We start from the raw sequence: 25,647 nt of genomic DNA on the forward strand, positions 1-25,647 counted from the left end.
TCGGAGCAGTATGCTCATCTGAGCATAAAAAGATGGAGACGCGGGGAATCGAACCCCGGACCACTCCCATGCTAAGGGAGTATTATACCACTAAACCACATCCCCAAGTGGATGGAAGATGTACAATCTAAATGTTATATAGATCAAAATTATATACCAAAAAAAAAAGACAACCACTCATACTCGACATAGTACCAGAACATAACCCTTGTATTATCGTGTTTATTTGGTAAGGGCCTGAGGAGAAAGTAAAAGCAGTCTTTGCGTAATTAGAGCATCTCTACAGAGTATAATATGGAATCAACCTCTATTGCCATGGAATTCCTAGTGGTTTCAACTCTCGGAAAACATGGTACATATTCACTCGCAGTTCCTCCAGTAAAACGCCGACATATCGACACCCCATACGTTTCTATAACCTATTTCGATCAGCAGGTACACGTCCACGAAGCCACGACGGAAGAATAAGACCGAGGGGGGGGCCTGAAACACGACGCAGATCATGACTGGATTTTACTCCGAAGTCCGGACGGTGAGGACAATCTTTACGTATCCCAGGCTGGTACCAGTAAATGCCGAGAAGCCACCGACCCACCAAGCGTTACACCTTAACAACTCACAACTCGCAGGGCTGGGGGCGCATCCTCGGCTCTGGAGACTAGGGGATTGAAGCGATCGAATATGACCAACAGGGATACGAGACAGGCTCTCAGACTGGGCCCGGTGCCGTTTCATTTGCGTTGTGGGTGCAAAGCACACTACTGCTACTACGTAGTAGATTTATACTAAGCCCTTCAAACGTCATCCTTTTTCCCACTGGATCAACTATCTATTTCCCATCCACCACCCCCCTTGTACATACATAGAGAGAGAGAGAGAGAGAGAGAGAGAGAGAGCTTTGGGTGCTGGACTCCATGCTTGTGGCCAAAAATTCATGAAGAAATTTATCTTGATTTTCTTGCCTTCACACACTCTTTTATTTGATCTTACTTGGTTTTAATCTGTTCCTCCTTCATGCTACTTTCTCCTGTCCGCTCTTTTCCTTATTATCCGTCTAGAGAATGATTTTGTCCATTGTTGCACTGCTCCAGCTGGTGCTTACGGCATTTGCACAATCTAGCGCCAATGACGACTTAATGTCCTTTGTGACGGTAAGCTCGAACTATCGAAAAATGCCCGCCATGGAATCCGCAAGATACCCCTGCTAAAAAACAAGGGGAACCTCGTCTAGCTCCCGGATGTCAAGGCGTTAAAATATGAAGTGTACTACAAGGACCGCGATCGCGTCAGCCCGGGCTACTGGTTCGTCGCGCCTTATGGGAAAATCGACCCGGAACCTCCGTCGCAACAATACAAGCCATACCAGATTGGACCCTATATTTATGATGGCGATGGGGCATGTCTCACTTTCTAAGTCCCTACTCTGAGTCCCACACCCCGCAATCCCGCCTCAAACAACGACTAACCGATGCCCTGCGCTATAGATGCTCATCTGGGCTGGCTCGCCCATGTTTGATAACCGCAACATCTTCGATTTCAAGGCTGTCCACAGCATTGGTGACAAACCACACCTGTCCTTGGTCTGGCAAATGGCGTACGATCACTCGGACAATGGATATGGCGTTATACTAGATAATGCCTATAACATCAAAAAGAAGATTCCGATGCCGGACGAGTACGGCGCCTTTGATATACACGAGTTTAATATCCTTGACGATGGCAAAACGGCTATGGCCATCACCTACCGGGAACATGAAATCGCCTTGGACACGATGGATCGTCCTGGCGAGCATACGTATGTTTTGTCGGGCGGGTTCGTCAAAATAGATTTGGGCTCGGAGAAGATTAATTATGTCTGGGATGGTGTCGACAAAGTTGCCCTGAGTGAATCTGTCACGGTCAACAAGGAGACCCCTCCCGTGGGGGCGCCAGGATGGGATTATGTCCATATCAACGCAATCGACAAGAATGACGATGGCGATTACATTATCTCTTATCGGTTTACCAACACAATCTACATGGTTTCGGGCAGGGATGGCAATATTATGTGGCGGCTGGGCGGGCAGTACACTGACTTTGAACAAGACTTCACATTCTCCAAGCAGCACGATGTGAAATTCATTGAATCTAATGGGACGCACCATGTCATTTCGATCCTTAACAATGCCTCTGATGAATACAGCAATGACGAGGACGTATCGTCGGCTCTTTTCATTGAGCTGGATACCAGCGCATCCCCCAAGACTGCTAAGGTTATCCGACGCTATAACCGTCCCGATGGTGGCCTCACCCGTCTCCGTGGCAATACTCAGCTACTCCCAAACGACAACGTGTTTGTTGGATGGAGCGAAAGGGGCTATATTTCTGAGTTCTCCCCTGAGGGTGACACTTTGCTAACGGCAAACTTTGCCTCCTCGCGCTATTCGACCTATCGTGCATACAAGTTTGAGTTCACCGGCCGCCCTAGTGCACCTCCTGATCTGGTTGCCTCTGTGTGGGGCACTGGTCAGACAGATCTCTCGACTACCTTCTATGTCAGTTGGAATGGTGCCACCGATGTCGCTGGATGGAACTTCTACGCGCGGGCTGCGAAGAATGGCCACCCTATCCTTATCGGCACCGCTAACAAGACCGATTTTGAGACGATGTTTATCGCCCGCGGGTACCTGGACTGGGTGACCGCCGAAGCGGTTGATCACGAAGGCCGAGTCCTGGGCACTTCTCGGGTCCAGAGAAGCAAGATCCCCGATAACTGGGCCGCAGCTGGGTTCGTGGGCGATCTTAAAACCCTTAAACCAGATGATCCCAAGGTTTCCAAGTCGAACGATAACAAGCAGATAATTGCTGGAGAGGCTGATAGCAACAACAACTTGCAATCCTCACAGCCGGCTGATGCGGATGTGAAGCAGATCGCCCAGCTGGCACATGAAACGTACGACCTCGTCCGAAACGTCAGTGGTGTTTTCGTCCTCATCGTACTTTGCGGCATCGTGTCTGGTATCGCAGCCAGCATCTATCTCTTGATCCGCCGTCGGAAAACGCAGCCTTACAAGCATGTCCCATCCGATGACGTCCCAGATGAGGAAATCCGCCTCCATTCTGTTGAGTGATCTGCTGGCTGTTGTGTCCTATCTTTTACAGCCAAGGCCTCTCGTTTTTGAGTGACTTATGTACATTATACCCTTCGATACCTATATACATACGCATATCATTTATACATCATGTACGTTAAATATTGATACTTCTCGAAATGCGCCAAATCTAGCAGTTAGGCTGTCACACAGCCTTGTGTAGACCTACAGACACGCCCTTAGCCCGCTACCTACCCAACGTCCTCCAGGATGGAGTGACCGTACAAATCACCCGATAGGGCACCCCAGTTTAAGGTAACCAGATACCACTCCTCGCCCCGTGACTGCCTGAATGCATACGTAGGCTCGGAACCGTGCCGGTATGTGTAGTTCTGGATGCAAACACATCTTGAAGGATAACAGCAGCGTCTGGTAGTAGAAGTTTACGAGAGGTGCCAATTGGCAATAATTTGGTATTTTATGATGCTCAGCAGTTGTAGATAGGCAGTATAGGTCTACTTCGGTTGAAAGGTTGGAGTTCAGAAGGACCTGTCTAGGGATCTTCCATTGTGTGGGCAGCTCGGCTCCGGGAGGGCGAGGCCACATTGAACAGTAGTTGAGGTTCGAGGGGTGTCGTAGATGTCTAAAAAATGTTTGGGGGGGAAAAAGTATGTAGGGCAAAAAAGATGGAGACGCGGGGAATCGAACCCCGGACCACTCCCATGCTAAGGGAGTATTATACCACTAAACCACATCCCCAATTGGATGAAATACAGCTCTCTAAATTGTTACATAAGGGAAAATTAACTCTAAGTGTATAACCAGCCATAACATTGATCATTAGCCTTGAAGACGGCCATGTCTTCGTGGCTATTTGTGGTCTCTTTTGCTGTAAGGATGAGCTATAGTGGCATATAACCCATGTTACTCATGCGTATGGCATGAAATTACTGCTGACTTCTCAGTGTATAGCTGTTGTTCATATATCGATTCGGTGTGTATATACAATACATTTACTTCTTCTTCCCTCCAAATATATATCCTAGTCCTCGACAATCTCACCCTCGACACTATCACTGATATGAAATGCACACCTCTACCACCGAAGAGCCACAGGGCGTCAACACAAACACGAATCGCGAGTGGACCCAGCATACACCCAGCAAAGAAAGCCGCAAGCCCCAGATAGAGAGACAGTCCGCATCGCTTCAAGGGTCAACACTTAATCTGACCCAGGCACAAGACATCGAGTCACTAAATCTACGCACAACAAGGGAAACTAGCAACCAAAAACATACAACACAAATTATACCACTGTCCGTCTCGAGAAAATCGGATGCATTGCAAAGCGTCACTTTCATTTCCTTGCGGGGTTGCCCCCCTCCCAACGCAGCCCCATGTATATAACACGAATGGCAACGCCGACTATCAATGCCACACCGCGGAGAGGATTGATGCCCATACTATTCTCAGGACCTGTAGATGAGGGACATACCACGTAGGGCCATGGATTTAACGAATTGACCCGAGGAACTGGCATCCCATTTAGAAGTTGAGGTAGCGGAACAAATCTGCTAATGAAAACCACGAACATCAATCGTTCATATCTTAACTTAATCGAAATTGGTCGAGACACTTAATACAGTGTGCCAGATGGATATACTCTCGAGAATTTCCGGAGCTAATTGGCATATATCGTAATACATACTGTCGTAGTACTACTCATACAGAATGTAGTATATTTCTACAGGACGAAGCCGCCATTAGCCCAGCGCGGTTAATATTGAGTTTAGGCTAATAATGTATTATACCGGTCCTGTATTTCAACCAATTGGGGATGTGGTTTAGTGGTATAATACTCCCTTAGCATGGGAGTGGTCCGGGGTTCGATTCCCCGCGTCTCCATCTTTTTTTGCCGTTCTGATTCATAGTCCCTAGTCTCCGAAGAATATTTTCCTCTTTTGTTAATTATTCCTCAGGATTTCATCCAAACCTGCCCGTGTCTTCTCTGCGCCCAAAACCACCAGGGAGTAGGCAATTACGTCGATGTGCATACTTCTACAACTGTGGTCTAATTTAAGGTTCCAATACCTTCGTTGTTAAACCAAACAAATAACATGTCAATTATCCTATCCAAATGGTAGTGGGGAAGCAGAACAAGGCCCACCCTGCGCAGTTTATAATATACAGCTATATTTGATATAATGGAGAAACTCTACCAATTCTCCCACACAGCATCTGGCAGGACCTTCCTCATGATAGCCCAGTGCTCCAGAGCACCCTGGTCCTGCCACCTATAAAGTTTACCAGTTTCCTTGACCCTGAGGACAGGCCGTCCACCAGCAACAGTGGTGAAAATGGCCGGGTCGATCTCATGCTTGGGCACGAGGTATGTCTCACGGAACTTGCTGTCCAGGAAGTCGGCAGGGACAGGATCCCTGAAACGAAGAGGAGTAGCAGAGTCCTTCTTACAGAAAATGACCATGTTCGTGAAATCTCCGTTACCTTCTTCGCCTGCATCCTCACGGAAAAACCGGCAAGAGGGGAAGACTGCCTGGATGGTGCGGACGGTGAGGGCAGCCGGATAAAGGGAGAGGTCGCCCGCATAGTTCTGTCCAGGGTTAGTGGGAGCATGGAAGGTCGATTGGGTATGAACCTACCATTGCGATGATACCGTCTTCCTTAAGGAGAGAGTTAAGGCCTTCGAGGAACTCAATGGAGAAGAGCTCAATTGGTTCTGCGCCACCAGTGAACACATCGTGGACGATATAATCATATTGCGCGGGCTGGGGGGATTTCAAAGCGCGGTCAACGAACAGTGTGGCGTCCTCGATGGCTGCAATGTGGTTAGGTGGCAGGTGGAAGTATTTGCTGGCGAACTTGTGGACGACAGGGTCAATCTCGACAATGGTGGTTTCGATCCCATGAGTGATGAGTGCAGCAGGTGTAGTACCGACTCCAAGTCCACTGGCACACAGTTAACTCGATGAAATAAGGCGATTCGAATTGGACTCACATGACAAGTGCCTTGCTGTCTGCGTCTACTCGGTGAGCTCCGTGGCCCGTTTCCGCCAGCCGGACGGCCTCGAGCAAAGAGAAAACCGCATAAATCGGGTCCTGAACCTTGGGTTTGTAGTTGCGATAGGTCTTGGTCCATTGGCCTCCAAGAAGGCTATGGTCACATCGCATCACCCGGAAACCATCCTCTAGGTTATCCAAAACCGATATATAACCGGTTGAGGACTCCTGCCGATCTACTAGCGCAAATCCCTCTTCATTAAGCGCGGATTTGAGCCCCGAAGTTGTGATCCCCAAGGGCAGATGCACATTAGAAGTGAGTGTGAAGAGGATAGACGGAATAGCCAAGAGGAGCCACTTAGATGGAATGACGGCAGAACACAAGATTGCAACCAAGAGTTGGAGGCCCGTGCTCGAGAAGAGCCAAAATGAACCGATAAACCTCGCAATGAATGATTTTGCAAGCTTCTCTCCGAAAGAATAGACGACATACGAGCTGATGAGGGGGATATGCTCCTTGGCAATATCACCGTAACGTTCAAGGTTGAGGCCAGCTTGCACCAATTTGGCGGCACAGGCGACAGAGAGCAAAACAAACGGATAGAAAGCAACTACCTCAGTAATCACGGCACCGGTAGGGTTCCCAAACGAGGAGCTCTGCTGGAGCAAAAAGTACTGGATGGTGGGATACCAGAATGCGACGACTGGAAGTAGATACACCGCCCGGCGGTTGGTTACCTGCTGGATGAAATCCTTGAGGAACCACCCAAGAGCAGCAGCGATGGCAACTCCATATCCATGGAAGATATGCGACGGAGCAGAGCCGTACACCGGAGCCAAGGTCAGCACGAACACAGGCGATGAGAATGCGGCGAGGGCCAGCAATGCCGCGCCTCTCCACAGTCTTCTCGAGTTGACCTGCTGGATAATTTCTTCAAAAGACGACATGGCGTCGGACCTCCACAGACTACTGCTTCTGGTTTGTAAGTCGCACAGAAACGTTGGATACCTGGTCTGGAGAGGCTTCACTGAAAGGTTTGGTTAATTCGTAGGTTCAAATGCATTAGGGGACAGGTGTGAGTAGGGGATAGCGCTTGTGAACGAGCCAAGCGTAACTCCCAATGCGCGATGTGAAACAAACAGGAGGTGGTTCTCACCTATCCTTCTCAGATAGAAAGCTCAAAGTCCATACTCCGGCCAAGGCGAACTGTTATTCGTTGGTTGAAAGGCCACGGCGGAGATTATTTGATTCTCGAAGGAAATTTGCCGCAGTCCTCCGGCCCAAAACAGTTTAGGTCGAATGGAGCTCTTCCCCCACCACCAACCAGTCGTGAAACTGCCACCGCTTGTCATTTCAGTCCACCTCTTCCCGACTTCTCATCTACTGAGATCTACTGCCTGCTCACTTTGTGGGAAACCAATTGTACTGTCCCCCCCCACCAGTTAACTATTAAATATGCCCTTCTTTCCAATGGGTACCGGGGTTCAAGCAGAGAAGGATACAAGCACCACATCCGGCGCAATGCCAATATCCCCCGCGACGCAGATCAAGAACCGTCGGAAACGTTACCTGGATACTCACCCGGAGTATTTCTCTGCTGATCTCGAGCTAGCCGGTCCGCTCGCTCTTTCCTCTCTTTTCCGCGACTGATCGCATTTGCTATCTCAGTCGGGAAAAGATGACCAAAGCTAACACTCCAGCGTTGTAGACCCGTTGCTGTACGATCGCTTGATCCGCCGATTCCAGACACCGGCGGAACGAGAGGCTGAAGGGCGAGCCAAAGGATTCTCAGGCATACTTCAAGCAGATCTTGACCGCTCCGAGGCTAAGTTGGATGCCCTGTCTCATCCGGATCCCAATGCAATGTTTAGCTATAGCCGTGGCCCAAACGGGGAAATCCTCGCGGAGGACCAAGATGAGATACCGACGAGCAAGGAAGAAGGCGAAAAGATCTGGCAATGGGAGATGACACTGCGATTTATAAGGGGCGAAGACCGTGACTTTGACTACACTACTGTGGATGAGAATGACGATTATGATGACTGGAACGAAGAGCAAGAGCGATATTTCGATGAAGAAGAACCTGAATGGATTGTTGAAGGCACAAGTGGCGATGATGTCCGATCGAGATTACAAGGGGAGACTGGCGTTCAAGACTTTTGAAAGTCCCACGTAGTTGGGATGCACCGGTCACTTGATGCCTTTGCGATTGGCTCACTCTGATGCAAGCTTTTGACCGTATCGGGTGCACACACACATTACGAAGTTTCTAGACCGAGACAAAGGAGTCATTGATGCTCTTGAGGGCATTCTGATTCTCCCCCCCCCCCCCAGCATGCAGACACGCTGAAGAGGATCCACGACCTGGCTAGCCTAGGGCTCATACGAAATTTAGGTGCTGGGATATAGACTTCCGAGCCCGACATGTATTCCTTTCTCGAGCCTACCCATGCCACTATAGCACGTGAGATGCTTTCATGATTAGTAGGCTCCTACGAAAGCCTTGACTCAAGGCAGCACCGTGGTTCGATTACGCTACAGCCCTAGGAAATTCTCGCTGCGAATGCCAACCTAACGTTTTTGTCCTCTACTTGTCTTGAATGGCTTGCCTGGTACCCTCTTGCTGTATCCAGGAAGTTGAAGACAGGTCCTGCAGTGTCAAGAGTCTGTTGCATTCTGTCACACCCCATGTCGCTGTCTAGAGGCCTCTTGGAAAATGGGCATTGTATGTATCCGGATGTGCAGGCAGAACAGCCTCCAAGTAATGCAGACGTCAGTAATACAAATATCATAGTTACCCTATAGGAAAAATTTACTGTCTAGCTTTTTGAAGAAATTTTTAACCCTGACTCAAAAAGTGTTTCGTAATTCACCGTATGAGCCGCCAGTCATTCCTTAGGGGAATAGATTCTATACTTCACATCGGCTCTTCCTCCAATGCCAGGCCCTATTCCTCTACACCAGACTACTTGTCTTTCTTAATATCATTATGGCCGCGCAGAGCACCGACAAAATCTGCCTCTTGAGTATATTGTTTGCCTAAAACGTGCCAACCATGGGTCTAGTTATGATGGATGGGATCTGGGACAACCGTGGGGTCATCGAGATGACTCCATTAATGCAACGTCATCTATATACTAGGTAACCCAGTATCGTAGTCGCAACTATGAGACAATTCTTCGCCAGGCATTCGATATTCTAGCCTGATTTGCCTGCTCTATCTTCTGCATCTTCTCAAATGCATCCAACTCGTTGTCTCCCTTAGAAACTACCAGCTAGCTCATTTATCAGGCCTGCTTTATATATCTCTTTTGGCTTGGTATATACCACCATAACCTCGAGTATCAAGCAATCGATGCTTGCTACTATCTCAGAACATCTCGAAATACCCCCGCAAGTGTCTATAATAATGGCACACGTCACCATCCAAGGCAAAATGGAGAAGCTACACTGCTCAAGCAGCCACACCAAACCCCGGTCACCGTCACCCAAGAAGACGGAAAAATACATAATCCAAAAGCTCAGCAAGGAGTTTGAGTTGACAAATGACACCATCGGCGATGGTGGCTTTGCCAGAGTCAAGATCGTGCAGAGGAAAGAGCAGGGCACGCTTGTTAGGTACGCGGCCAAGTTCCTCAACAGAGAGGAAGGAGAGCTCGAGCGGTTATATGTGGACCGGGCTCTGAAGGAGTTCAACATCGCCAGGAGCCTGCATCATCCGAATATCGTCGAGGTTCTTAGCCTCTGCAAATATAAGCTTCGCCTGGCCTTTGTTATGGAGTACTGCCAACATGGCGATCTCTTAGACCTAATGGAAAGGGGAACTCTTTGCCATGGGGCCAAAAAGTGCCTCTTTAAACAAATGCTCAGGGGTGTTGCATACATGCATAGCCATGGTATCGCACACCACGATATTAAACCGGAGAACATGGTCCTGGCCGATGATAACGTCCTCAAGATCATCGACTTTGGGCTCTCTGAGGTCTTTGCTGAGCTCCTCCCTCCCAATAGCAAAGGCGAAAGGGAACTTGGCCGGGTCCGCGAGTTCCCTGCTCGTCTCTGCGGCACAGCAGCCTATCTTCCACCAGAGATACTTGAGGCTAAATGTATGTACCTTCTCTTGCTTTTCAACGTACTCTTATACTTTATTTTATTCATACTTATTCTTAGTAGACTATTACGACGCCCGAGCCCTCGATGTGTGGAGCTGCGCCATAACCGCCTTTACTCTATTCGTCGGCAAATTGCCTTGGGGACTAGCCGACGATGAAGACGAACTCTACCAAGCCTTTCAAGGAAGTTGGCAGTACCTCCTCGAAGAATACCCCGACATACCTGTGACGGCGGACAACTTCCCGCTTACAGTTTTCGCCGAAATCCTGCCGGAGAAGGAGCTTACAACCCTACTTCTTCGGATGCTGCACCCATTCCCGGAAATGCGCATGACAATTTTCGAAGTGTTGGAGGATCCTTGGGTTCAGGCTATTGAGTGCTGCAGCCCCGAGTCCGACCACCTGTCGGCGGTTCAGGGTGACAAAGCTGGTGATTGTGGCATCCCCAATATGCATGATCACCGTCCCTCGAAAGACAAGCTGGTTCCCAAATCTGACTAGGGGTTGCAGCGGTGGAGGATATTATTTTGTGCGTGAAAGTTGGATATTTGTGGGCTTATATAACGACATTACACGATTTCTTTACACATTTTGGCATTGTTAGAAGATACCCCTTGGTCATCTGTATCTTTTTATTTTCTTTATACGTTTGTACCCTCTTGTTATCTTGTCATGCTATATAATTCATGTATATCAGAGGACGGATCATATCAGACCGTCTCACTGAACTTTTTATCAAGGTATCTCGATATCATATCGAGATTCTGGCCCTAAGGTCGGGTGGTTGGGACGAGCCTGGGATATACACTATATACACATTTATCCTGCACCTAAATTCGCTTGAACAATTGTAAATGACCTTTGTAGAGAGCTAAGCACCTATAATGGGGATTCTGTCCATGAATATTGGGAGGTAATTTAGCAGAAGTAGTAGATGGTCTTGGTTCCTCTCTCTTCGTCTCCTAGGTGGTAGTCCATGGGATCTTCACGGGGTCAAGGCAATCTCGATTGAATTACTCAATATTTACAGGGCTTCTTATTTCTAGGGCTGAGAGATGTTCATATCCCTACCCATAACACCAGAATCTAGAAAGGTCAAAAAGAAGAGTAAGCCTCTCGGCAGAGGAAGAACTTAGGACACGATCCCCGGAACCAATTTGGATGCGCTCTACCAAGAATTTTATCGCAAAACCCTAAAGTGCCGGGGCGCATCATCCAAAGAACCAAAGACATCTTAGAAAAGGGAGACAGACAATAACACTTGTATCCTCCATACTACCAGCTTGCATGGAAGTAGTACTCGGCCAAAACTTCACATCTTCTGGTATAGTTGTTTGACTTCAGATAAACCGTACTGCGGTGAATAGAGAAATGAGGAAATTAATATGAATTGAGGTGGCAAGCTACTAGGGCAAGCTACAAGATAACAAATACCCTCATGTAACATCACCTAATACTAGCGAGGAAAAGAAAAGGAGAGAGAGAGAGAGAGAGAGAGAGAAAGGGGCCTGGTCTTGGTATCATCTACTTCTCCATCTCAATTGTCAAGATTTGGATTTCGTGCTCTTTTCATTCTCTACTGTAATACTTATACCATGAATTCTATGAGGCTTAATAGTGGCTCACTCGGAGAAGAAAAGCTACTTATAAGGTCCGTTCCTTACACATTTTTGGCAAGCCTATCACCGACAAAGAATAAAGTCCATGCAGAATACAATGTGAATATTATATCTTCATCAATTCATTACCTGGTGCGACAGTGGAAGTGAAGTGCAGAGAGAACTCATTGACAATTATTACATTTAACTTCTTTCGACCGTGCTGACCCAATACATGGTGATTTTCACCCCCTCAATCAACCAACAGTACAGTAATTCCCAGATACCATCCCCTTCCTGTCCAGCCATGTAGAGTGACAGACAATCGTATTTATTATCAGCATGCATCTTTACCCCGGCTATTCCCTAGTGCGTGGTCCACCACCCCTGACTATATCTACTCACCCACTGATCTGTATCCGGTATACACCTCCCGAGTGTCTATATAATCCTACTCATTTAGGGCACTCTAAACTCTACTTCACAGCTGTTAAACCTGGAATATAAGCCCAAATAAGCCGGGACCTTATATTAAGAGCCAATAGCTCAATAGCATCATTGGTCTAGTGGTAGAATTCATCGTTGCCATCGATGAGGCCCGTGTTCGATTCACGGATGATGCACATACTTTTTTTTCACTCTTTTTTATTCTCCTCTCCAAACAAACCAAGTATATTCTTCCATCTCTGTATATACCCAGTAGGTATCATATACAATAAAGACCTACATATATACCCCAGACTAGTATATATCTCTCCCTCAACTCTTCGACTTAACACAAATAGCAATTCCCCCTAAAACAAGCCCCATCCCTAACCAAGTCTCCTTCTCAATAACCTTTCGTTCAACGTACCACTCCCCCAGAACCGTGAAGAGGAATGCACTCGAATTAGCCAACGGAACCGTCAGGGATAGTTCTATAATCTGATATCAGCAAAACTAACGGACATCTTTCTTTCTATGGGCCCGGGCGGCAGTTGCAAAGACCCAACCAACAATTGCTCAATTGCTGAAAGCAAGGAGAAAGGGGGAACAAAAGCAGTGATATTTATCCGTACCATGTTTCCCAACAAGAAGGAAGAACCAAATACTCCCCGTCAAGTTAATAATCAAGGGAATTGAGTACGCCGGCGTACGGAGAAGATTAATGACCGTCCAGAACAACGTTGTGGTTTTCGTCTTGAGCCAGCCTGATGTTGTTGTTGACTGTGATGGGTGGCGCATCCAGGCGGGCTGCTGTTGTTGTTGTTGTGTACCTGCTGCTGGTAAGGGGTGGTCTTCATCTTCATCTTCGTCTGAGGGTTCGTGTTCCGTATTGGTTTGCTGTAGTTCTTGTGCGTTGGTTTCGGGTTCCGGTGATGCTTGTACTTGAGGCTGTGACTGCGAGTGTTGTTGTTTCTCCTGGCGCGCGTTGAAGTCGGCTGCGGCGCGGCGGATGAAGGGGGTTGTGAAGCCCCATGCTACGCCGACTAGGAGGAAGGAGAGGATGTAGTTGAATACCGGGGGTTGGTCCGGGGTGATGCTAGCGTCGGGGTCCATCCTTGTTTCGTTATGTGTGGCTATTTGAATGTTGATTGCCAGGTTGTGCTGGTTGGAATTGAGTTGCGGAGAGTGGAAGGGGGGGATTTAATTTAAAAATTGGGGACTGATAAGATAGACTTCGGTGATAAGGTCTTGGCTTGCATTTATTTATAGTTACGTAGGTACTGCTACCAGTAGTACATAGAATGTGTACTGCGAGCATATACTCACACACTCTCGATTTTGATCATAGATGCAAAACGAGAACTAGATTCAAATAGCATAAAATGGCATAAAGTATTAATATTGCATACAATAGGAGAGATTCGCTAATGGTCGCCCATCTCAGGTGGGATGGGACACTTAATAGTCTCGTGTTGGAGAATATGACATATCGATTGGATGCATGAGTTGAGTGTAATTAGAAAACGCCTAGGTCCGGCCCTTGGATGCAGATATCGTTGGGTCCGAATAAAATCCAACTTGGCTAGGCCTTCCCCTCCGCATTCTCCATGAACCAACGCACGCTCCGCTCAAGACCTTCCTGCATACCCACCTTAGGACGATACCCAAGCACCCGTCTGGCCTTGTTTCCATTCAGTGTGCGGATCAGGGTACTAAAGCGAATACCCTCACGAGTCATATTGGCAGTTCTAGTACCGCCGGAAACGATCCACGCAACCCATTCATTCACGAACCCGAGCGTCAGCCCAACCCACTTCGGGATCACGATAATATCTTCAGGCCGGATTGGGTTCCCCGTGAGGGCGGAAACCGCCCGCTGGAAGTCCCAAAAGAGCCAGGGGTCTTCATTCGTGACATGGAAGCATTCACCATCGACTCGGGTCGAGGCGTCTGTCGGGCGAGGCTTGCCCCAGGCGTTGAGAAGGGCATGTGCGGCGAGGAGGTGTGCCTCTGCCAGGTTTCCCACATAGACAAAATCGTAGGGGTTCTGCCCATTGCCCATCTGGAACCGGGACTTGCCTTGGCGCGCGACGGCGAACATCTTGCCTAAGGTGCCGACGTCGCGCTCGCCAAATACTAGACCGGGGCGCATTGCGCAGGTTAGGATGCCCCGATCATCCTGGCCGCCGTTGCGATTGGCAGCTTGGATCGCTTCCTCTGCATCTGCCTTAGCGATGCAGTAGAGCCGCTGCTGGAGCGGGGGGTGCAGGATTGGCATTTCCTCTGTGGCATCAATGAGATCGGTGTGGTTATCGTTGATCACGCCCGAGGTTGATGTGTTGATTAGGGCTCGCACGGTGTTCACCTTCACGGCAGCGTCTAGGAGGTGATGTGCACCCTCCACGATGATGCGGTGGTAAGCAGACTGCGGGGCATCGGAGAATTCGGGAGATGCAGTATGGAAGATGGTAACCGGGCGGGCAATCTGCATGATGCGCTGCACATCGGCGGCGCAGGCCAAATCGCCATGGTGATAGTGCACGTTCGGATTAGAATGGCGGTTGCGGTCAAGGTTTACGTCTATCGAATGGATGCTGCAATCAGGCTCCTCCTCGAGGATTTTGGCGATGATGTGGTAGGCTATAAAGCCATTACCGCCGGTAACAAGGACAGGGCCGATGCTAGACATACTTAGGTTAAACAAACCAAGCAATGAGAGACTGGAAGAGAGAAGAGAAGAGCAGAGAAGAAGGGAAGTTGACAGTAAAGAAGAAAGTCAGGGGGTGGGCGGAAGGTCTTGGGGTCCTTTTATTGTCTTTGTTTAACAACATCCCTGCATCATCTTTATTATTACTTGCCCTAGTTCGTAATTGCCACGATAAATACGACCACGTCAATTGCCTCATTTTGCTGTTCATATTTTATGTGCTTACTCAGCCGTCTGAATCAAAATTCACTTTTGCTACAAGGGGATAACTCTTCTTTATTTTAGGGCTTGGTTAAACAGAATGGTCAGTCAGAAACTCCAGCTCCTGTGCGTCCTGCCGGAGACCTCCCCTGCCATCCTTCAGTCTTTCCCAATGCTGACTGGTCGGCCTTCTGCTAGAGTGGTTGCCAGTCTGACTGGCCTTGGGAGACCCTCGTGTACTATGGAGCAGGGAGATAGCCGAATTATAAAAGGATGAGCCGAGAGAGTGCATCCGGGCGAAGAACACTGGGAAAGAGGTGGCGCATGCGACAATGATGGCAATGTTCATCTCGACAATTCTAGACAATCACACAGTCAATCAGTATCTCGCTCCTGGATTTGCTGTGCCCTTGATACGTACGTGAACTGGGCATTGCGACCCGTGGTCCAGAAGACATCCGCGCTGTCATTGAGCTGAAAGTTGATCAGCCGAGCTAAACTGGTCGCGCAGGCACTGTGAATGATAGGAGGTACCAGTCAGTAATGCACTGCAAGGGATGGCAATAGGAGAGCTCCCTGGGTACGAACCCAAGCCCACTCAGGAACGTCAGGAAAAGTCCAATCTGCCGCCGTCGACTGACCTGCAGCTTGACCAGACGCGGGATGGGCAGAAGCAACACGTAGAAGTCGGTGACGACGTTGATCACCGATTGGATAGTGATCATGGTTCCGGAATTGAATTTACAATATGGGTCCCTCAGCTGCGACAGCTCCGCGCACTTCACCATACTGCCGATGGCGATAGCGATGCAAAAGGTGTAAAGCACCGCATCGGCGACGATACCAACCCACACTGCGATGATCTCGCGGCGCAGCGGGAAAATGCGCTTATACAGAAGTAGGATTGAAATCTTTGCAAAGCAGACCGTCCAGGGGAAAGTGATGCCGCCTGCGGAGAGTTTCTGGGGCTGTCAGCTTCCCTGACATTCATCTGCTCGAAATTACATACACGGTTGGAAGAGGGATTGATGAGGTTGATTGCCCGCACATCCCACATGTGTCGTCCGAACCCCAGTGGAAGAGCTGCCATAGTCGGGTGAGCCTAGAGCTAGGGCCAAAGATAATGGGGAATCACCACTGACTCTGGATATAGAGCGTCATATGAGCAATCGCGCCGCACTGGTCTGTTAGAACGCTGGAATGGTGATAGACGCATAGTCGAAACTTACTGTGGCAAGAATGCAGGTAGCTGGATCCTGTCATTTCAGTGATCCCATACTATCCATACAGACGTAGAACCAGAATGGTGCATGATACTCACTGTCTTCGGCGCCCCAGAGTTTGATGATACATGTCCGCACATAAACACGAGTAGAAACCGCCAGGACCGTGAGTGTTAGGAAAATTGTTTGCAGCACGATGATTGCTGTTCGTTGTGACGGTGGATTGTCGAAGTTTGGAACCACACCTGGCGGTGGTGTTGCGGCCGGCCAATTGGGATCCATGGCTAGGCGATGACTTGCCGAGCAGAATCTGTTTCTTCTGAAAGAGTTATTTGAATTTAAAGGGTCACATACTCCCCAGAATGTTCTGTTGGAGCCACCAAGGCAGAAGAGAACGGGGGCGATCACCACAGGTGGGTATACGACGGGCACCAATTTCGAACATCATGCAGTCATCATGCGAGTGAGACATAATTGGGGGGCCAAATTGCGATAGGAACCTGGCAAGTCTGATGGAGGGCAATAGTAATAGTAGTAGTTGCTGACAGGGGGAAGGGCGGCTTCAATCAGCTCCGCCTGACCGAACGGTGTTTGCTTTCTTGAAGTACTAATGCAGATTAAATATAACCCTATAACCCCGCAACGCTGCATCTTTAGAACCATTCCACTCGACTTCTGCCAGCTAACTATACCTTGCACCTCGCAGTGAGGGTAGCATCGAACCCATTAGTACACCTTTTCTTTTTTTTCACTCCCACCCTTGCTCCCTGCCAAGTTCGATAGCAAATCTTACCCCTCCTTCATGCATCTCCCCGCTTATCTTCACGGTTCACCCCATCCCAATCTCACCCTGCCCAGCAAACTTGGCTTTCCAGACCACCTCCTTCCCAACTGAGGCATTGTCGCGGCTCTCTAATTCTACAGCCGAGGGTGGCGGTCGTAGTGCAACTAGAGCAGGGGCAGGGAGAACCAACTGCAGACGATGAAATGATGACAGCCATCATCATGGACTTCTCTGGACGCCTCGCATCACACTAATGCCGGGAAGTTACAATTATCAGGGGTACTATGCACGCGGCCAAGGCACTTGTGCGAATTGCCACCCTTTTGAGTATGGAATGGTGGGTGATAAGCCCATCAGAACCTCATCTACGCTAGTTCGCTGTAAGCCAAGATACGAGGTAGTAGGAAGGGCTGTTCCTATTCATGCGTTGTATTCGATGTTACATATCCCTCTTGTCATAATTTTTGATTGTCCTAAGATAGAACATCTCGTTGGGAAATGACCAGCTGCATATCATTCCCCCCCACCGGCCCTCCAGGCCCCGAAGTTACCGGTGTAAATTCTATGGCTGGAAGTTCATCCAACGGGCTCACTGTAAACCGGTGCACGACTAGCGCGGTAAAAGTTAGGGCTAGCCGCTTGGTCAGGAAGCGGCCCACACATTTATGCTTCCCCGCTCCAAACGGCAGAAAGCTCTTACTATGTGCAAGGGTAGGATTAGAGAGAAACCGGTCCGGTTGGAAGCGATCCCAGTCCTGTGCAAGCAGTGGATGAGACATGGCGAGCTGGCGGTACGGGATGAGAAGGTGCGCGCCGGCTTTGAATGTCCGGCCGTTGATAGTTACGTCTTGCTCGACGGTTCGTGCGGAGCCGGAGTTTATCGTCAGTCGCTGGGTTTCGTTGTATAGGGCTTCGAGGAGGGGGTTTTGTTCCAGACGCATCGAGAGGGCGGAGAGAGATTCTTGAGCGTGGTTACTGGCTGATATAATGGCGTCTACTTCGGCCACGACGGCCGTTAGGGTCGCCTGGTCTGAGCAGATGTGTGCGAGAAGCCAGAAGCCCAATTTGAAGATGTTTGCGTTGGAGCTGAAGTGCGTCAACTTTGTAAAAAGGAGGGGGGGGGGAAGAGAAAAAGGAAGATAGATGGAATACTCACCCCCAGAGAACCATCAGCAAATACGAAGCCATATCATCCTCGCTCAGCCTACGGCGTCTCATCTCTGGTACAGCGTTTTTGACAGCCCAACATTGGTCGCTCTGACTAGACGGGGGTAGACGCATGTATTCTATCAAGCAGCGTCGCATCCTGGCCCTGGCAGCACGAACCTTTTTGCCACATGGCTGTGGTAACTTGAAGAGCAGCTTCCACAGGTCCATTTCAAGACACACCAGATCCTCAACGATACTCGGTGAGAGGTTCCAGATGGAATCTCCAAACCAGGCCGTAGCAACTGCGCGGATGATCGCGGTCTGCGCCCACTTCCACAACGAGACAGTTCGCTCCTGCTCGTCCTCAGAGGTCCGGAGGAGAGTTGGGGCGTTGATTGCATCCCATCGAACGTGGGACTCCAGGACCTCCAAGGACCGAGCGAGTAGCTCAGTACTTAAAGACCTTTCCAGGAGCTGCTTCCTCATGAACTCCTCCGCTACCAGGACTAATGCTGGTGCCTTTGGTTGGGAATCGTGATCCATCTCCGAGATCCCTAATTCTGAGCACCCAAGGCCCATTAGGAGGCTCTTGAGGTGCTCCTTATGTGATACTTGTGGTGGTTCTCTCAGCACCGCAGTGGCATCCTGCTCGGAGAGGATGAAGTAAATCGTCTGTCCGAATACATTGATAGCGACTGGTTCTCCACTGCCCTTGCAGTACTTGCTGTTGTTTTACACACTTAGGCGGACGACGTTAAGTATAATGTCAAGGATCGAACAGGCAACTCACATTGCGAATGATAGTAGATCATGGGGGTTCCTTAGCATCGAGATTGCATGGCCTTTTCCAAGTAATTAGCGTTACCCAATCGGGGGTCTCGAGCGAAAGTGACTAGTAAGCAGGCCGTACCAGCAACTGTTAGGTTTGGTAAGCAGTGAGATAACAACCATCCCATTCCATACTTACATGGGATGAAATATGGAACCTCCCTCGGAGAGTCGGGGTCGAAGAAAGGGCGGACGGTGAATCGCCAGAGGCGCCAGAGCACATACGCTATGACACCACATACAACTAGATTGAGCACGCTCAATTCACGCTGGAGAAGCCCAAAGTCGAGAATGGCAGCTGACATGATATAGAACAAACACACTGGAACAGATATAAAAAGCGAAGAGACGGTGTGAGAAAGACATGCGCCATAACCGCCTCTCAGGATTACCCTTATATTGAGCACTATGTTTGATTTCGGAGAACGAGGCAAACTACCTGCTACGCTATCCCACTGCTTTTTTTGCGCGGTCCGTAAGCTGGACAGGGGTAGGATTTTCTAGACCCTAGACTTTACGGGACCAGGCGGGGATCTGCCTCGCCATAAATGTCGACTTGTCTGTAGGATAAATTGGATACTACAGCTGACTTGCAACCTTTTCCGCGGCCCCGAGCTGACTCACTTAACTCTCATGACACCATCCAGTTGGAGATCGACCAAGTTAAGAAATGTCTGAGATTACGAGAGAATGCAGGTCTCGGATGTTATTCTTAGTGATAGTTCTCGTGTCAGGACACGAAAGGAGATCATCAACCCTATCTACCTCCGAGACGATCATGAATGAAATGAGACCCCGAGCGGGGTAAATCCAACGATGTAACTGTAGGGCTAAACGGATGCGAGTAAGAATTTAGTACGTGATGCTTAAAGTACGGTGCAGCACCTGAATCACAGTCGCCGTGGCCATCCTGCCGGACGGGAGGATGATAGCTTATTCCAACTCATTCCTCTTAGGGCTTCTCATACGTCCAGTAACAATCGGCTTAATACTTGTAATATTCTTGCAGTACAGCTTACTATATGAAAAATACCCCGCAGCCTCAACATTGGTAGTCAAGATTATATACATTGAGCATGTGAAAGATAGTAGCTGGGAAGCCGTAGGCTCTTCTTTTTGTAGCTGGGTTCTGCGTCCTAAATGCTATCTTCCTCCTTGTGTGTGCGTGTGCGTGTGTTTTATAGTTGTATACGACATTCCTATCTGAATCGGCATGCAGAGCTTATCGTATCCCTTCAATATGGGGCCTGCCCCTCTCTGTGGCATGTTGTTATTCCTACTCTGCTTTCGGCTGTGGATTCGCATAAGGACCAAATCCCAAGAGCCAGTACGTCAGCCGCAAATACAAGAAAGAAGCACTGCTAATGCCATGTCCTAGAGACATCAAAATATCATTCTTATCGAGCCTTCCATCTATATCTTCAGGGTTATCCGCCGGCTCCAATATCTCTGGAAGGGACCCGAGATACTGCAGAAAGCACACGTAAGTATTAGGATCACAGAAACCGGTCATGGAAAGCTGAGCCTGTATTGCTCAGGTAAAAGATATTCCATATGCCATACGCACACCAGAAGCATATCAAGTTCATTTCTCGTCCAGGGAGCATATCAAGCAACTGGTCCAGGCGCCAGACACCTGTTTGTCACTGCATGCTTTGGCCAAAGATGTACGTCCTTCTCTTTATATATATACATATCATTCAGGACTTAACAAGAGCAGATGTTTCAGCCCAAATACACTATGGACGGCCTAGGAGTGGACGACTGCATGAGTGCGAACGGCACCGTCCACCAACGAGCCCTCCAAGCCGAGCTGCGATCCCACCTGCCAGCCCTAATACACCCCTTGACCGACTGTATAGCCAGAGCTCTCACAGAGGAGATAACAGACAGCAAGCCCCTGTCTGGGGGATGGCACGCACTACAAATATTTCCTATGGCTAAGCGACTGATTACGGCCACCAACGCCTTGGTCTTCTTCGGTCCAGAAGTATCAAGTGACCCGGTCTTTCTCAACGCCGCACTCGAGTATCCCGAGCATCTAATGGAAACAGCCGAAGTACTCCGCCTCCTGCCCTCGTGGTTCGCGCCATTCGTTGCCCCTTACTTAATGCGCCGCCACAGAGCGCTGAAGATCCTATTAGACCGTCTCGTTCCAGTCGTTGAAGCCCGTCTCCCTAACGCCACCACCACCCCAGGACATACAGACTGCATCCAGTTCTTCGTCAACGCCGCTGCACGCAAGAACCAGCAGAGCGAATGGCCGGCCCACCGAATCGTTCAAGTCCTCCTAGGAATCTGGTTCGCGTCCGTCCACCAACCTGCAATGTGTCTCTTCTACGCCCTCGACGACCTCTCCCTCCACCCCGAATACACCACCGCATTGCGCGACGAGGTCCGCGCAATCAACACAGCCCAAGACATTACCAATCTCCCTTTACTCAACGGCTTCCTTAAGGAGTCCGCACGCCTCCACCCAACAGATTCCATCTCGCTACGGCGTAAGGTCCTCCAACCATTCACATTACTCGACGGAACAACGCTGGCGAAGGACGACATCGCATGCATCCCTCTTCGGCCCCTCCTCCAAGACCCAGAGGCCTACACCGACCCCCTCACCTTCAACCCTTACCGGTTCATGAACCTAGACTGGGATGCCAAATCCAGAGCAACCTCTACCTCGGACTTCACAGACGCCGATGTCACCTTCCCGGTATGGGGGCTAGGGAAACGGGCTTGTCCGGGTCGGTACTATGCCTCGCTTCTCCTCAAGCTCATTCTGGCGCAGGTCCTGCTCCGCTATGACCTGAGGATGCTGGACGGGGCGCAGGAAAAGAGGTATTTCTATTGGCGTTCTGCGATTGTTCCGAAGACTGGGGCGATATTGCATTTTCGAGAACGGGCAGAATACCCATACGGTAGTTAAACCTGAACCTGAACAACACATTACATGATTCCTTTCATCAATATCAATACCTCTTGAAACATAGATAGAAGGATGCCAAATATCTCCCTTTATCTGATCAAATAGTGCTGCGATGTAGAGGACATTGTTCTACGACTCCAGAACAAGACATCCATCCCCACTCCCGTGACCCAGAATAAAAACACCCTACCAAATCGGGCCCCCGACAATAGCCACTAACCCAAACCAGAAGCAGCACCACAATTTATAACTAAAAAAAAAACATGACGTAATCAGACCCAACCACCTCCGACTCACCTAAACCAAAACCAAATTACAATAATCAAGACTCAATACTCAGTATCTCATATCACACAACTAAAAATCCATCTAACCCTCGAAAGGAAAAGAAAAAAAAGCAGTTAAAATGGTCTTCCGCTTTGTACGTTCCAATCCCAATTCCTACCCAATCCAATCCAATCCAATCCCATCTCCAAACAACCTTCCCCCCAAATAAAAGATATCACCGACCACCAAACACCTATTCAATTCAAAACCAACTAACATACATCCTCTTCCGAAAACAGGCTAAAACCCTCGACCCCATAACCCTCTTCCACAGTCCCAGCACGCCGGCGTCGCAAAATGCTCTGAAAACGCTACAACGGGCACTCGCCGCCGCCGAAGCGGGCGAACCGCAGACGACCAAACGGGGCGAGTTCCAATTGGAAGTGACGACGGAGACGCCGACGACAGATCAGCTGCGGAATATCCTGGACTATGTGACGGCGGATCCGGCGGGGGCGGGGAGTAATCGGATTGTGTATGGGGTTGAGCAGGTGGTGAAAGGGGCGAGGGATGCGGAGGATGCGGTGAAGAGGTTTAAGGAGAATGGGGGGCAGGGGCTGGTTAGGCCTATTGTGAGTATACCGTTCTTTTTTTTCTCTCTTGTCTTTGTTGGGGGTTTGGGGAATGAAGGGTGGGCTAATTTGGCTTTGTTAGACGGTGGATTGGACGAATGGACGGGCTGTGCTTGGGGATAATGAGTCGGAGATTTTGAAGATGGTGCATCAATTGGATGTTGATTAGATTTCTATTCTTCCTTCGTTAGGAGGGATTTCTTGGCTACAATGTCCCTGGGACGACTTGGCTTTGAAAATCTTGATTTCGTTTATCAGTCTAAGATACCTTCTATGTATCATACAAGCAATTACACTCAACTCCAGACCATGACCCTTGACCCGGTAATGCATACAGTCAGACATGAACATTAAACATATACTCGCTCATCAAATCCAGTCATGGTCAATTCGAGATCCAGCTCGTACCGTGCCAGTAAGGAGGAAAAGAAAAAGTTGAAAGTGAAGGGAAAGAAGATATGGGTTAGAACATCGTCCCGAACGACCCATCCGTCGCAATGGGTTTGCGCGGTGAGCTGCGTCCTCCGTCCATTGCCGGTTTTCGATGCCTATACCCGTTTCATTAGAACCCATGTTGCTATGACCGATCTGAGGGCGAACGTACCTGAATGTGAATCCGACGAAGAGACCCTTGCTCATCTTCTCGTCTCGTTCTGCCATTTCCTCCAAAGCGCGTTGCTTGTCATGGACCTCCTTGTACTTGGCCATGTCCGCCTCGCTGGTAAAGTCGTCGAAGTAGCCTGCGTCCGTCTCCGAATCCAGTTCGGGTACAAACGGCGCACGCTGGTCGCGCAGTCGGTTGAAGTCAACCTCCGCAAAGTAGTCATGGGCGTGAATCTCATGGATATTCTTGAACCGTTTCTCCTTCGAAGCTACCAACTTCGTGATCAGATCCCACGTCCGTCGCGACAGGAAGTAGTTCGGGTCTTCATATACTGGTTTGCGTAGCACCTTTTGCCAATTCTTCAGATTCTGCCACGTCTCATCTACCGTGGCACCGGCAAAAGGTGGGTATCCCGCCAGGGCCTCAAACAGCATGCATCCCAGGCTCCAGTAGTCGACCGTGAAATCATACTGCTCGCCCTTCAATACCTCCGGCGCCATGTAATCGGGAGATCCCACGATGGACTTGGCGTAGTTGACTTGACGCTCGCGGAGAGTGCGATATCCCTGGCGTCGCTCGGCCATCGTGCGCTGCTCCATTGGACGACCGAACGGCACCGGCGTGTTGCCCACCTCCTCCAGCTTCACGCGCATGGACTCGATCTTACCCGGATTCAGCATGCCGGCCGCCAGGCCAAAGTCGGTCAGCTTCACGTGACCCGTGGAATCGATCAGAAAGTTTTCCGGCTTCAAGTCACGATGGATGTAACCCAGCGCATGCAGGGCGTCGATGCAGCTGAACATCTCACTGATATAGAATCGCGCGTGGCGGTTGTGCAGAACCCCTGTATTGTTCAGGAGTGTGCGGAAATCACCACCGGGCACATACTCCATCGCAAGGTAAATTTGGTCCTCATCCTGGAAAGCGTAGAGTAGCTTGACTAGCCATTCACTCTTGGCGGCCGTCAAGATGTCGCGCTCGGTCAAAATATGCCGAATCTCGTCCAGTTTAAACAGTAGTTTTTTGCTCATGACCTTCAATGCGCACACCTCCCGGGTATCTTTCTTCTGCGCCAAATACACCTGTCCATAGCCACCCTGGCCGACCTGCGTCAGGATCTGGAAATCGTGTTGGCGGAGACGGGTGCGGCGCTTGCGGAGGTGGGCCCGTTCCCGACCCAGATATTTGAGGAGGGCCGGCTCGTAGTCATCCATGGGAGTTGCGGGCGGCTCCGGGTAGGCATTTCGGAATTGAGAGTAGCGAGTTTGGCGATTATGCACATAACTGAGGAGGTCGAAATAATGGTCGAGGAAATCTAGAAACGGTTAGCCGACTCGATACCATCGGTTGAGAATGTGCGCGCGGAAACCTACAGAGCTGCGTCACATTTACTAATCGTTTTACCCGAGGGTTCTGCAGTTTCTCCATCTCCTCCGGTGTCAACCCCCGCATCTGCACCTGACGTCTCTGGATGCTCTCTACATCGCGTGGCTGATACGGCTGGTGACGAGAGATGGCGGCCGCGGCAGGATTTGGGCCGAGGTCTTTGGCCAACCGCGTCGGACTCGGGGGTGTGTTCTCCTTATTTGCTTTGCGTGTCGGACTCCCTGGGGGCTGTCGAATGACGCTCTCACTGAAGTCTTCCACTGATTTTTTGGGAGAAAACATGGGGTGATTGTAATGGTCGTAGGTGCCCTTGTTGGGCGAGGTGGGGTTCAGCTTCATCGCTTTATCGAAGACATTTGGTAGGTCTAGGGCGCCCGGTGGAAATCTGTTTTTGCTAGGACTGCCCTGCGGCGTCTGGACAGGACTGGTAAACCCATTCTGTGAAGGTGTGGAGGGGCGATCCAAAGTCTCGTTGCCTGAACGGGTATGTAGCATGGGAGGGGGATTGGGCAGCCGGAGCGCCGGTCGATCGCTCGACTCACGGGCGAAGTTGAGTGTCATCACCACGAGAGGATAATTATTCGAGCACGTTGGATCTAATCAAACGGGTAAATGTGGCCGACGACCCCTTTGATAAGGGCGAGCCGAGGGGTTGCTGCTGTGTTGTTTTTCCCGCTGGTCGCTGGAGGGGGGGCCGAAAATTGCAGAAAAAAA

At 49.7% G+C, this 25,647-nt stretch overlaps 10 protein-coding genes and 4 non-coding genes across 14 annotated transcripts; 7 read left to right on the forward strand and 7 right to left on the reverse strand.

Annotated features, from left to right (window-relative positions):
* Positions 1-33: 33 nt before the first annotated feature.
* BDV38DRAFT_t232 lies at positions 34-105 on the reverse strand. Its single transcript has one exon. It is a non-coding gene; the product is annotated as a tRNA-Ala (tRNA).
* Positions 106-873: 768 nt separating this feature from the next.
* BDV38DRAFT_262909 (uncharacterized protein) lies at positions 874-3,233 on the forward strand. Its single transcript, XM_032056151.1, has 3 exons — positions 874-1,151; positions 1,232-1,396; positions 1,485-3,233. The coding sequence occupies exons 1-3, from the start codon at positions 1,062-1,064 to the stop codon at positions 3,108-3,110; spliced, it is 1,881 nt and encodes a 626-aa protein (XP_031907966.1). The 5' UTR covers positions 874-1,061; the 3' UTR covers positions 3,111-3,233.
* A 525-nt stretch (positions 3,234-3,758) lies between these two features.
* Positions 3,759-3,830, reverse strand: BDV38DRAFT_t231. The gene has a single exon. It is a non-coding gene; the product is annotated as a tRNA-Ala (tRNA).
* A 1,074-nt stretch (positions 3,831-4,904) lies between these two features.
* Positions 4,905-4,976, forward strand: BDV38DRAFT_t229. The gene has a single exon. It is a non-coding gene; the product is annotated as a tRNA-Ala (tRNA).
* A 229-nt stretch (positions 4,977-5,205) lies between these two features.
* Positions 5,206-7,257, reverse strand: BDV38DRAFT_262910 (spermidine synthase). Its single transcript, XM_032056152.1, has 3 exons — positions 6,088-7,257; positions 5,732-6,038; positions 5,206-5,682 (listed from the first exon to the last, which is right to left on the reverse strand). Exons 1-3 carry the CDS (start codon positions 7,035-7,037, stop codon positions 5,287-5,289), a joined length of 1,653 nt encoding a protein of 550 aa, XP_031907967.1. The 5' UTR covers positions 7,038-7,257; the 3' UTR covers positions 5,206-5,286.
* Positions 7,258-7,479: 222 nt separating this feature from the next.
* Positions 7,480-8,430, forward strand: BDV38DRAFT_262912 (uncharacterized protein). The gene is made up of 2 exons (XM_032056153.1): positions 7,480-7,705; positions 7,799-8,430. The coding sequence occupies exons 1-2, from the start codon at positions 7,546-7,548 to the stop codon at positions 8,251-8,253; spliced, it is 615 nt and encodes a 204-aa protein (XP_031907968.1). The 5' UTR covers positions 7,480-7,545; the 3' UTR covers positions 8,254-8,430.
* Positions 8,431-9,499: 1,069 nt separating this feature from the next.
* Positions 9,500-10,703, forward strand: BDV38DRAFT_288274 (putative serine/threonine protein kinase; the record flags this gene model as incomplete). The annotated part of the gene is made up of 2 exons (XM_032061014.1): positions 9,500-10,196; positions 10,264-10,703. 2 exons carry the CDS (start codon positions 9,500-9,502, stop codon positions 10,701-10,703), a joined length of 1,137 nt encoding a protein of 378 aa, XP_031907969.1.
* A 1,649-nt stretch (positions 10,704-12,352) lies between these two features.
* Positions 12,353-12,423, forward strand: BDV38DRAFT_t230. The gene has a single exon. It is a non-coding gene; the product is annotated as a tRNA-Gly (tRNA).
* Positions 12,424-12,496: 73 nt separating this feature from the next.
* On the reverse strand, positions 12,497-13,408 carry BDV38DRAFT_262915 (uncharacterized protein). The gene is made up of 2 exons (XM_032056154.1): positions 12,859-13,408; positions 12,497-12,717 (listed from the first exon to the last, which is right to left on the reverse strand). The coding sequence occupies exons 1-2, from the start codon at positions 13,337-13,339 to the stop codon at positions 12,560-12,562; spliced, it is 639 nt and encodes a 212-aa protein (XP_031907970.1). The 5' UTR covers positions 13,340-13,408; the 3' UTR covers positions 12,497-12,559.
* Positions 13,409-13,808: 400 nt separating this feature from the next.
* Positions 13,809-16,639, reverse strand: BDV38DRAFT_275582 (NAD(P)-binding protein; the record flags this gene model as incomplete). The annotated part of the gene is made up of 8 exons (XM_032058057.1): positions 13,809-14,907; positions 15,251-15,325; positions 15,365-15,493; positions 15,556-15,648; positions 15,723-16,096; positions 16,144-16,217; positions 16,277-16,318; positions 16,456-16,639. 8 exons carry the CDS (start codon positions 16,637-16,639, stop codon positions 13,809-13,811), a joined length of 2,070 nt encoding a protein of 689 aa, XP_031907971.1.
* Positions 16,640-17,596: 957 nt separating this feature from the next.
* Positions 17,597-19,795, reverse strand: BDV38DRAFT_262931 (cytochrome P450). Its single transcript, XM_032056155.1, has 5 exons — positions 19,258-19,795; positions 19,201-19,206; positions 19,081-19,132; positions 18,298-19,014; positions 17,597-18,227 (listed from the first exon to the last, which is right to left on the reverse strand). Exons 1-5 carry the CDS (start codon positions 19,421-19,423, stop codon positions 17,615-17,617), a joined length of 1,554 nt encoding a protein of 517 aa, XP_031907972.1. The 5' UTR covers positions 19,424-19,795; the 3' UTR covers positions 17,597-17,614.
* Positions 19,796-20,363: 568 nt separating this feature from the next.
* BDV38DRAFT_228278 (cytochrome P450) lies at positions 20,364-22,338 on the forward strand. Its single transcript, XM_032052894.1, has one exon. The coding sequence runs from the start codon at positions 20,839-20,841 to the stop codon at positions 22,042-22,044; it is 1,206 nt and encodes a 401-aa protein (XP_031907973.1). The 5' UTR covers positions 20,364-20,838; the 3' UTR covers positions 22,045-22,338.
* Positions 22,339-22,402: 64 nt separating this feature from the next.
* Positions 22,403-23,212, forward strand: BDV38DRAFT_228294 (uncharacterized protein). The gene is made up of 3 exons (XM_032052895.1): positions 22,403-22,465; positions 22,611-22,943; positions 23,026-23,212. Exons 1-3 carry the CDS (start codon positions 22,451-22,453, stop codon positions 23,110-23,112), a joined length of 435 nt encoding a protein of 144 aa, XP_031907974.1. The 5' UTR covers positions 22,403-22,450; the 3' UTR covers positions 23,113-23,212.
* Positions 23,200-25,647, reverse strand: BDV38DRAFT_262939 (serine/threonine-protein kinase). Its single transcript, XM_032056156.1, has 3 exons — positions 24,921-25,647; positions 23,548-24,862; positions 23,200-23,491 (listed from the first exon to the last, which is right to left on the reverse strand). The coding sequence occupies exons 1-3, from the start codon at positions 24,997-24,999 to the stop codon at positions 23,407-23,409; spliced, it is 1,479 nt and encodes a 492-aa protein (XP_031907975.1). The 5' UTR covers positions 25,000-25,647; the 3' UTR covers positions 23,200-23,406.

This window comes from Aspergillus pseudotamarii (genome assembly GCF_009193445.1).
Source record: "Aspergillus pseudotamarii strain CBS 117625 unplaced genomic scaffold BDV38scaffold_96, whole genome shotgun sequence".
Lineage (NCBI taxonomy): Eukaryota > Fungi > Ascomycota > Eurotiomycetes > Eurotiales > Aspergillaceae > Aspergillus > Aspergillus pseudotamarii.

Coding starts and splice junctions, on each gene's coding strand:
- BDV38DRAFT_262909 (XM_032056151.1), top strand. CDS start 1,062: ATGATTTTGTCCATTGTTGCACTGCTCCAGCTGGTGCTTACGGCATTT. Junction 1,152..1,231: donor ACTTAATGTCCTTTGTGACG/GTAAGCTCGAAC, acceptor AACCTCGTCTAG/CTCCCGGATGTCAAGGCGTT. Junction 1,397..1,484: donor ATATTTATGATGGCGATGGG/GCATGTCTCACT, acceptor CCTGCGCTATAG/ATGCTCATCTGGGCTGGCTC.
- BDV38DRAFT_262910 (XM_032056152.1), bottom strand. CDS start 7,037: ATGTCGTCTTTTGAAGAAATTATCCAGCAGGTCAACTCGAGAAGACTG. Junction 6,039..6,087: donor GACAGCAAGGCACTTGTCAT/GTGAGTCCAATT, acceptor ACTGTGTGCCAG/TGGACTTGGAGTCGGTACTA. Junction 5,683..5,731: donor AAGACGGTATCATCGCAATG/GTAGGTTCATAC, acceptor AACCCTGGACAG/AACTATGCGGGCGACCTCTC.
- BDV38DRAFT_262912 (XM_032056153.1), top strand. CDS start 7,546: ATGCCCTTCTTTCCAATGGGTACCGGGGTTCAAGCAGAGAAGGATACA. Junction 7,706..7,798: donor TGCTGATCTCGAGCTAGCCG/GTCCGCTCGCTC, acceptor CCAGCGTTGTAG/ACCCGTTGCTGTACGATCGC.
- BDV38DRAFT_262915 (XM_032056154.1), bottom strand. CDS start 13,339: ATGGACCCCGACGCTAGCATCACCCCGGACCAACCCCCGGTATTCAAC. Junction 12,718..12,858: donor CCTTCTTGTTGGGAAACATG/GTACGGATAAAT, acceptor ATCAGATTATAG/AACTATCCCTGACGGTTCCG.
- BDV38DRAFT_262931 (XM_032056155.1), bottom strand. CDS start 19,423: ATGTCAGCTGCCATTCTCGACTTTGGGCTTCTCCAGCGTGAATTGAGC. Junction 19,015..19,080: donor GATCTACTATCATTCGCAAT/GTGAGTTGCCTG, acceptor GTAAAACAACAG/CAAGTACTGCAAGGGCAGTG. Junction 18,228..18,297: donor TTGCTGATGGTTCTCTGGGG/GTGAGTATTCCA, acceptor GACGCACTTCAG/CTCCAACGCAAACATCTTCA.
- BDV38DRAFT_228278 (XM_032052894.1), top strand. CDS start 20,839: ATGTTTCAGCCCAAATACACTATGGACGGCCTAGGAGTGGACGACTGC.
- BDV38DRAFT_228294 (XM_032052895.1), top strand. Junction 22,944..23,025: donor AGGGGCTGGTTAGGCCTATT/GTGAGTATACCG, acceptor TGGCTTTGTTAG/ACGGTGGATTGGACGAATGG.
- BDV38DRAFT_262939 (XM_032056156.1), bottom strand. CDS start 24,999: ATGCGGGGGTTGACACCGGAGGAGATGGAGAAACTGCAGAACCCTCGG. Junction 24,863..24,920: donor AGTAAATGTGACGCAGCTCT/GTAGGTTTCCGC, acceptor AACCGTTTCTAG/ATTTCCTCGACCATTATTTC. Junction 23,492..23,547: donor TTCGTCGGATTCACATTCAG/GTACGTTCGCCC, acceptor AAACGGGTATAG/GCATCGAAAACCGGCAATGG.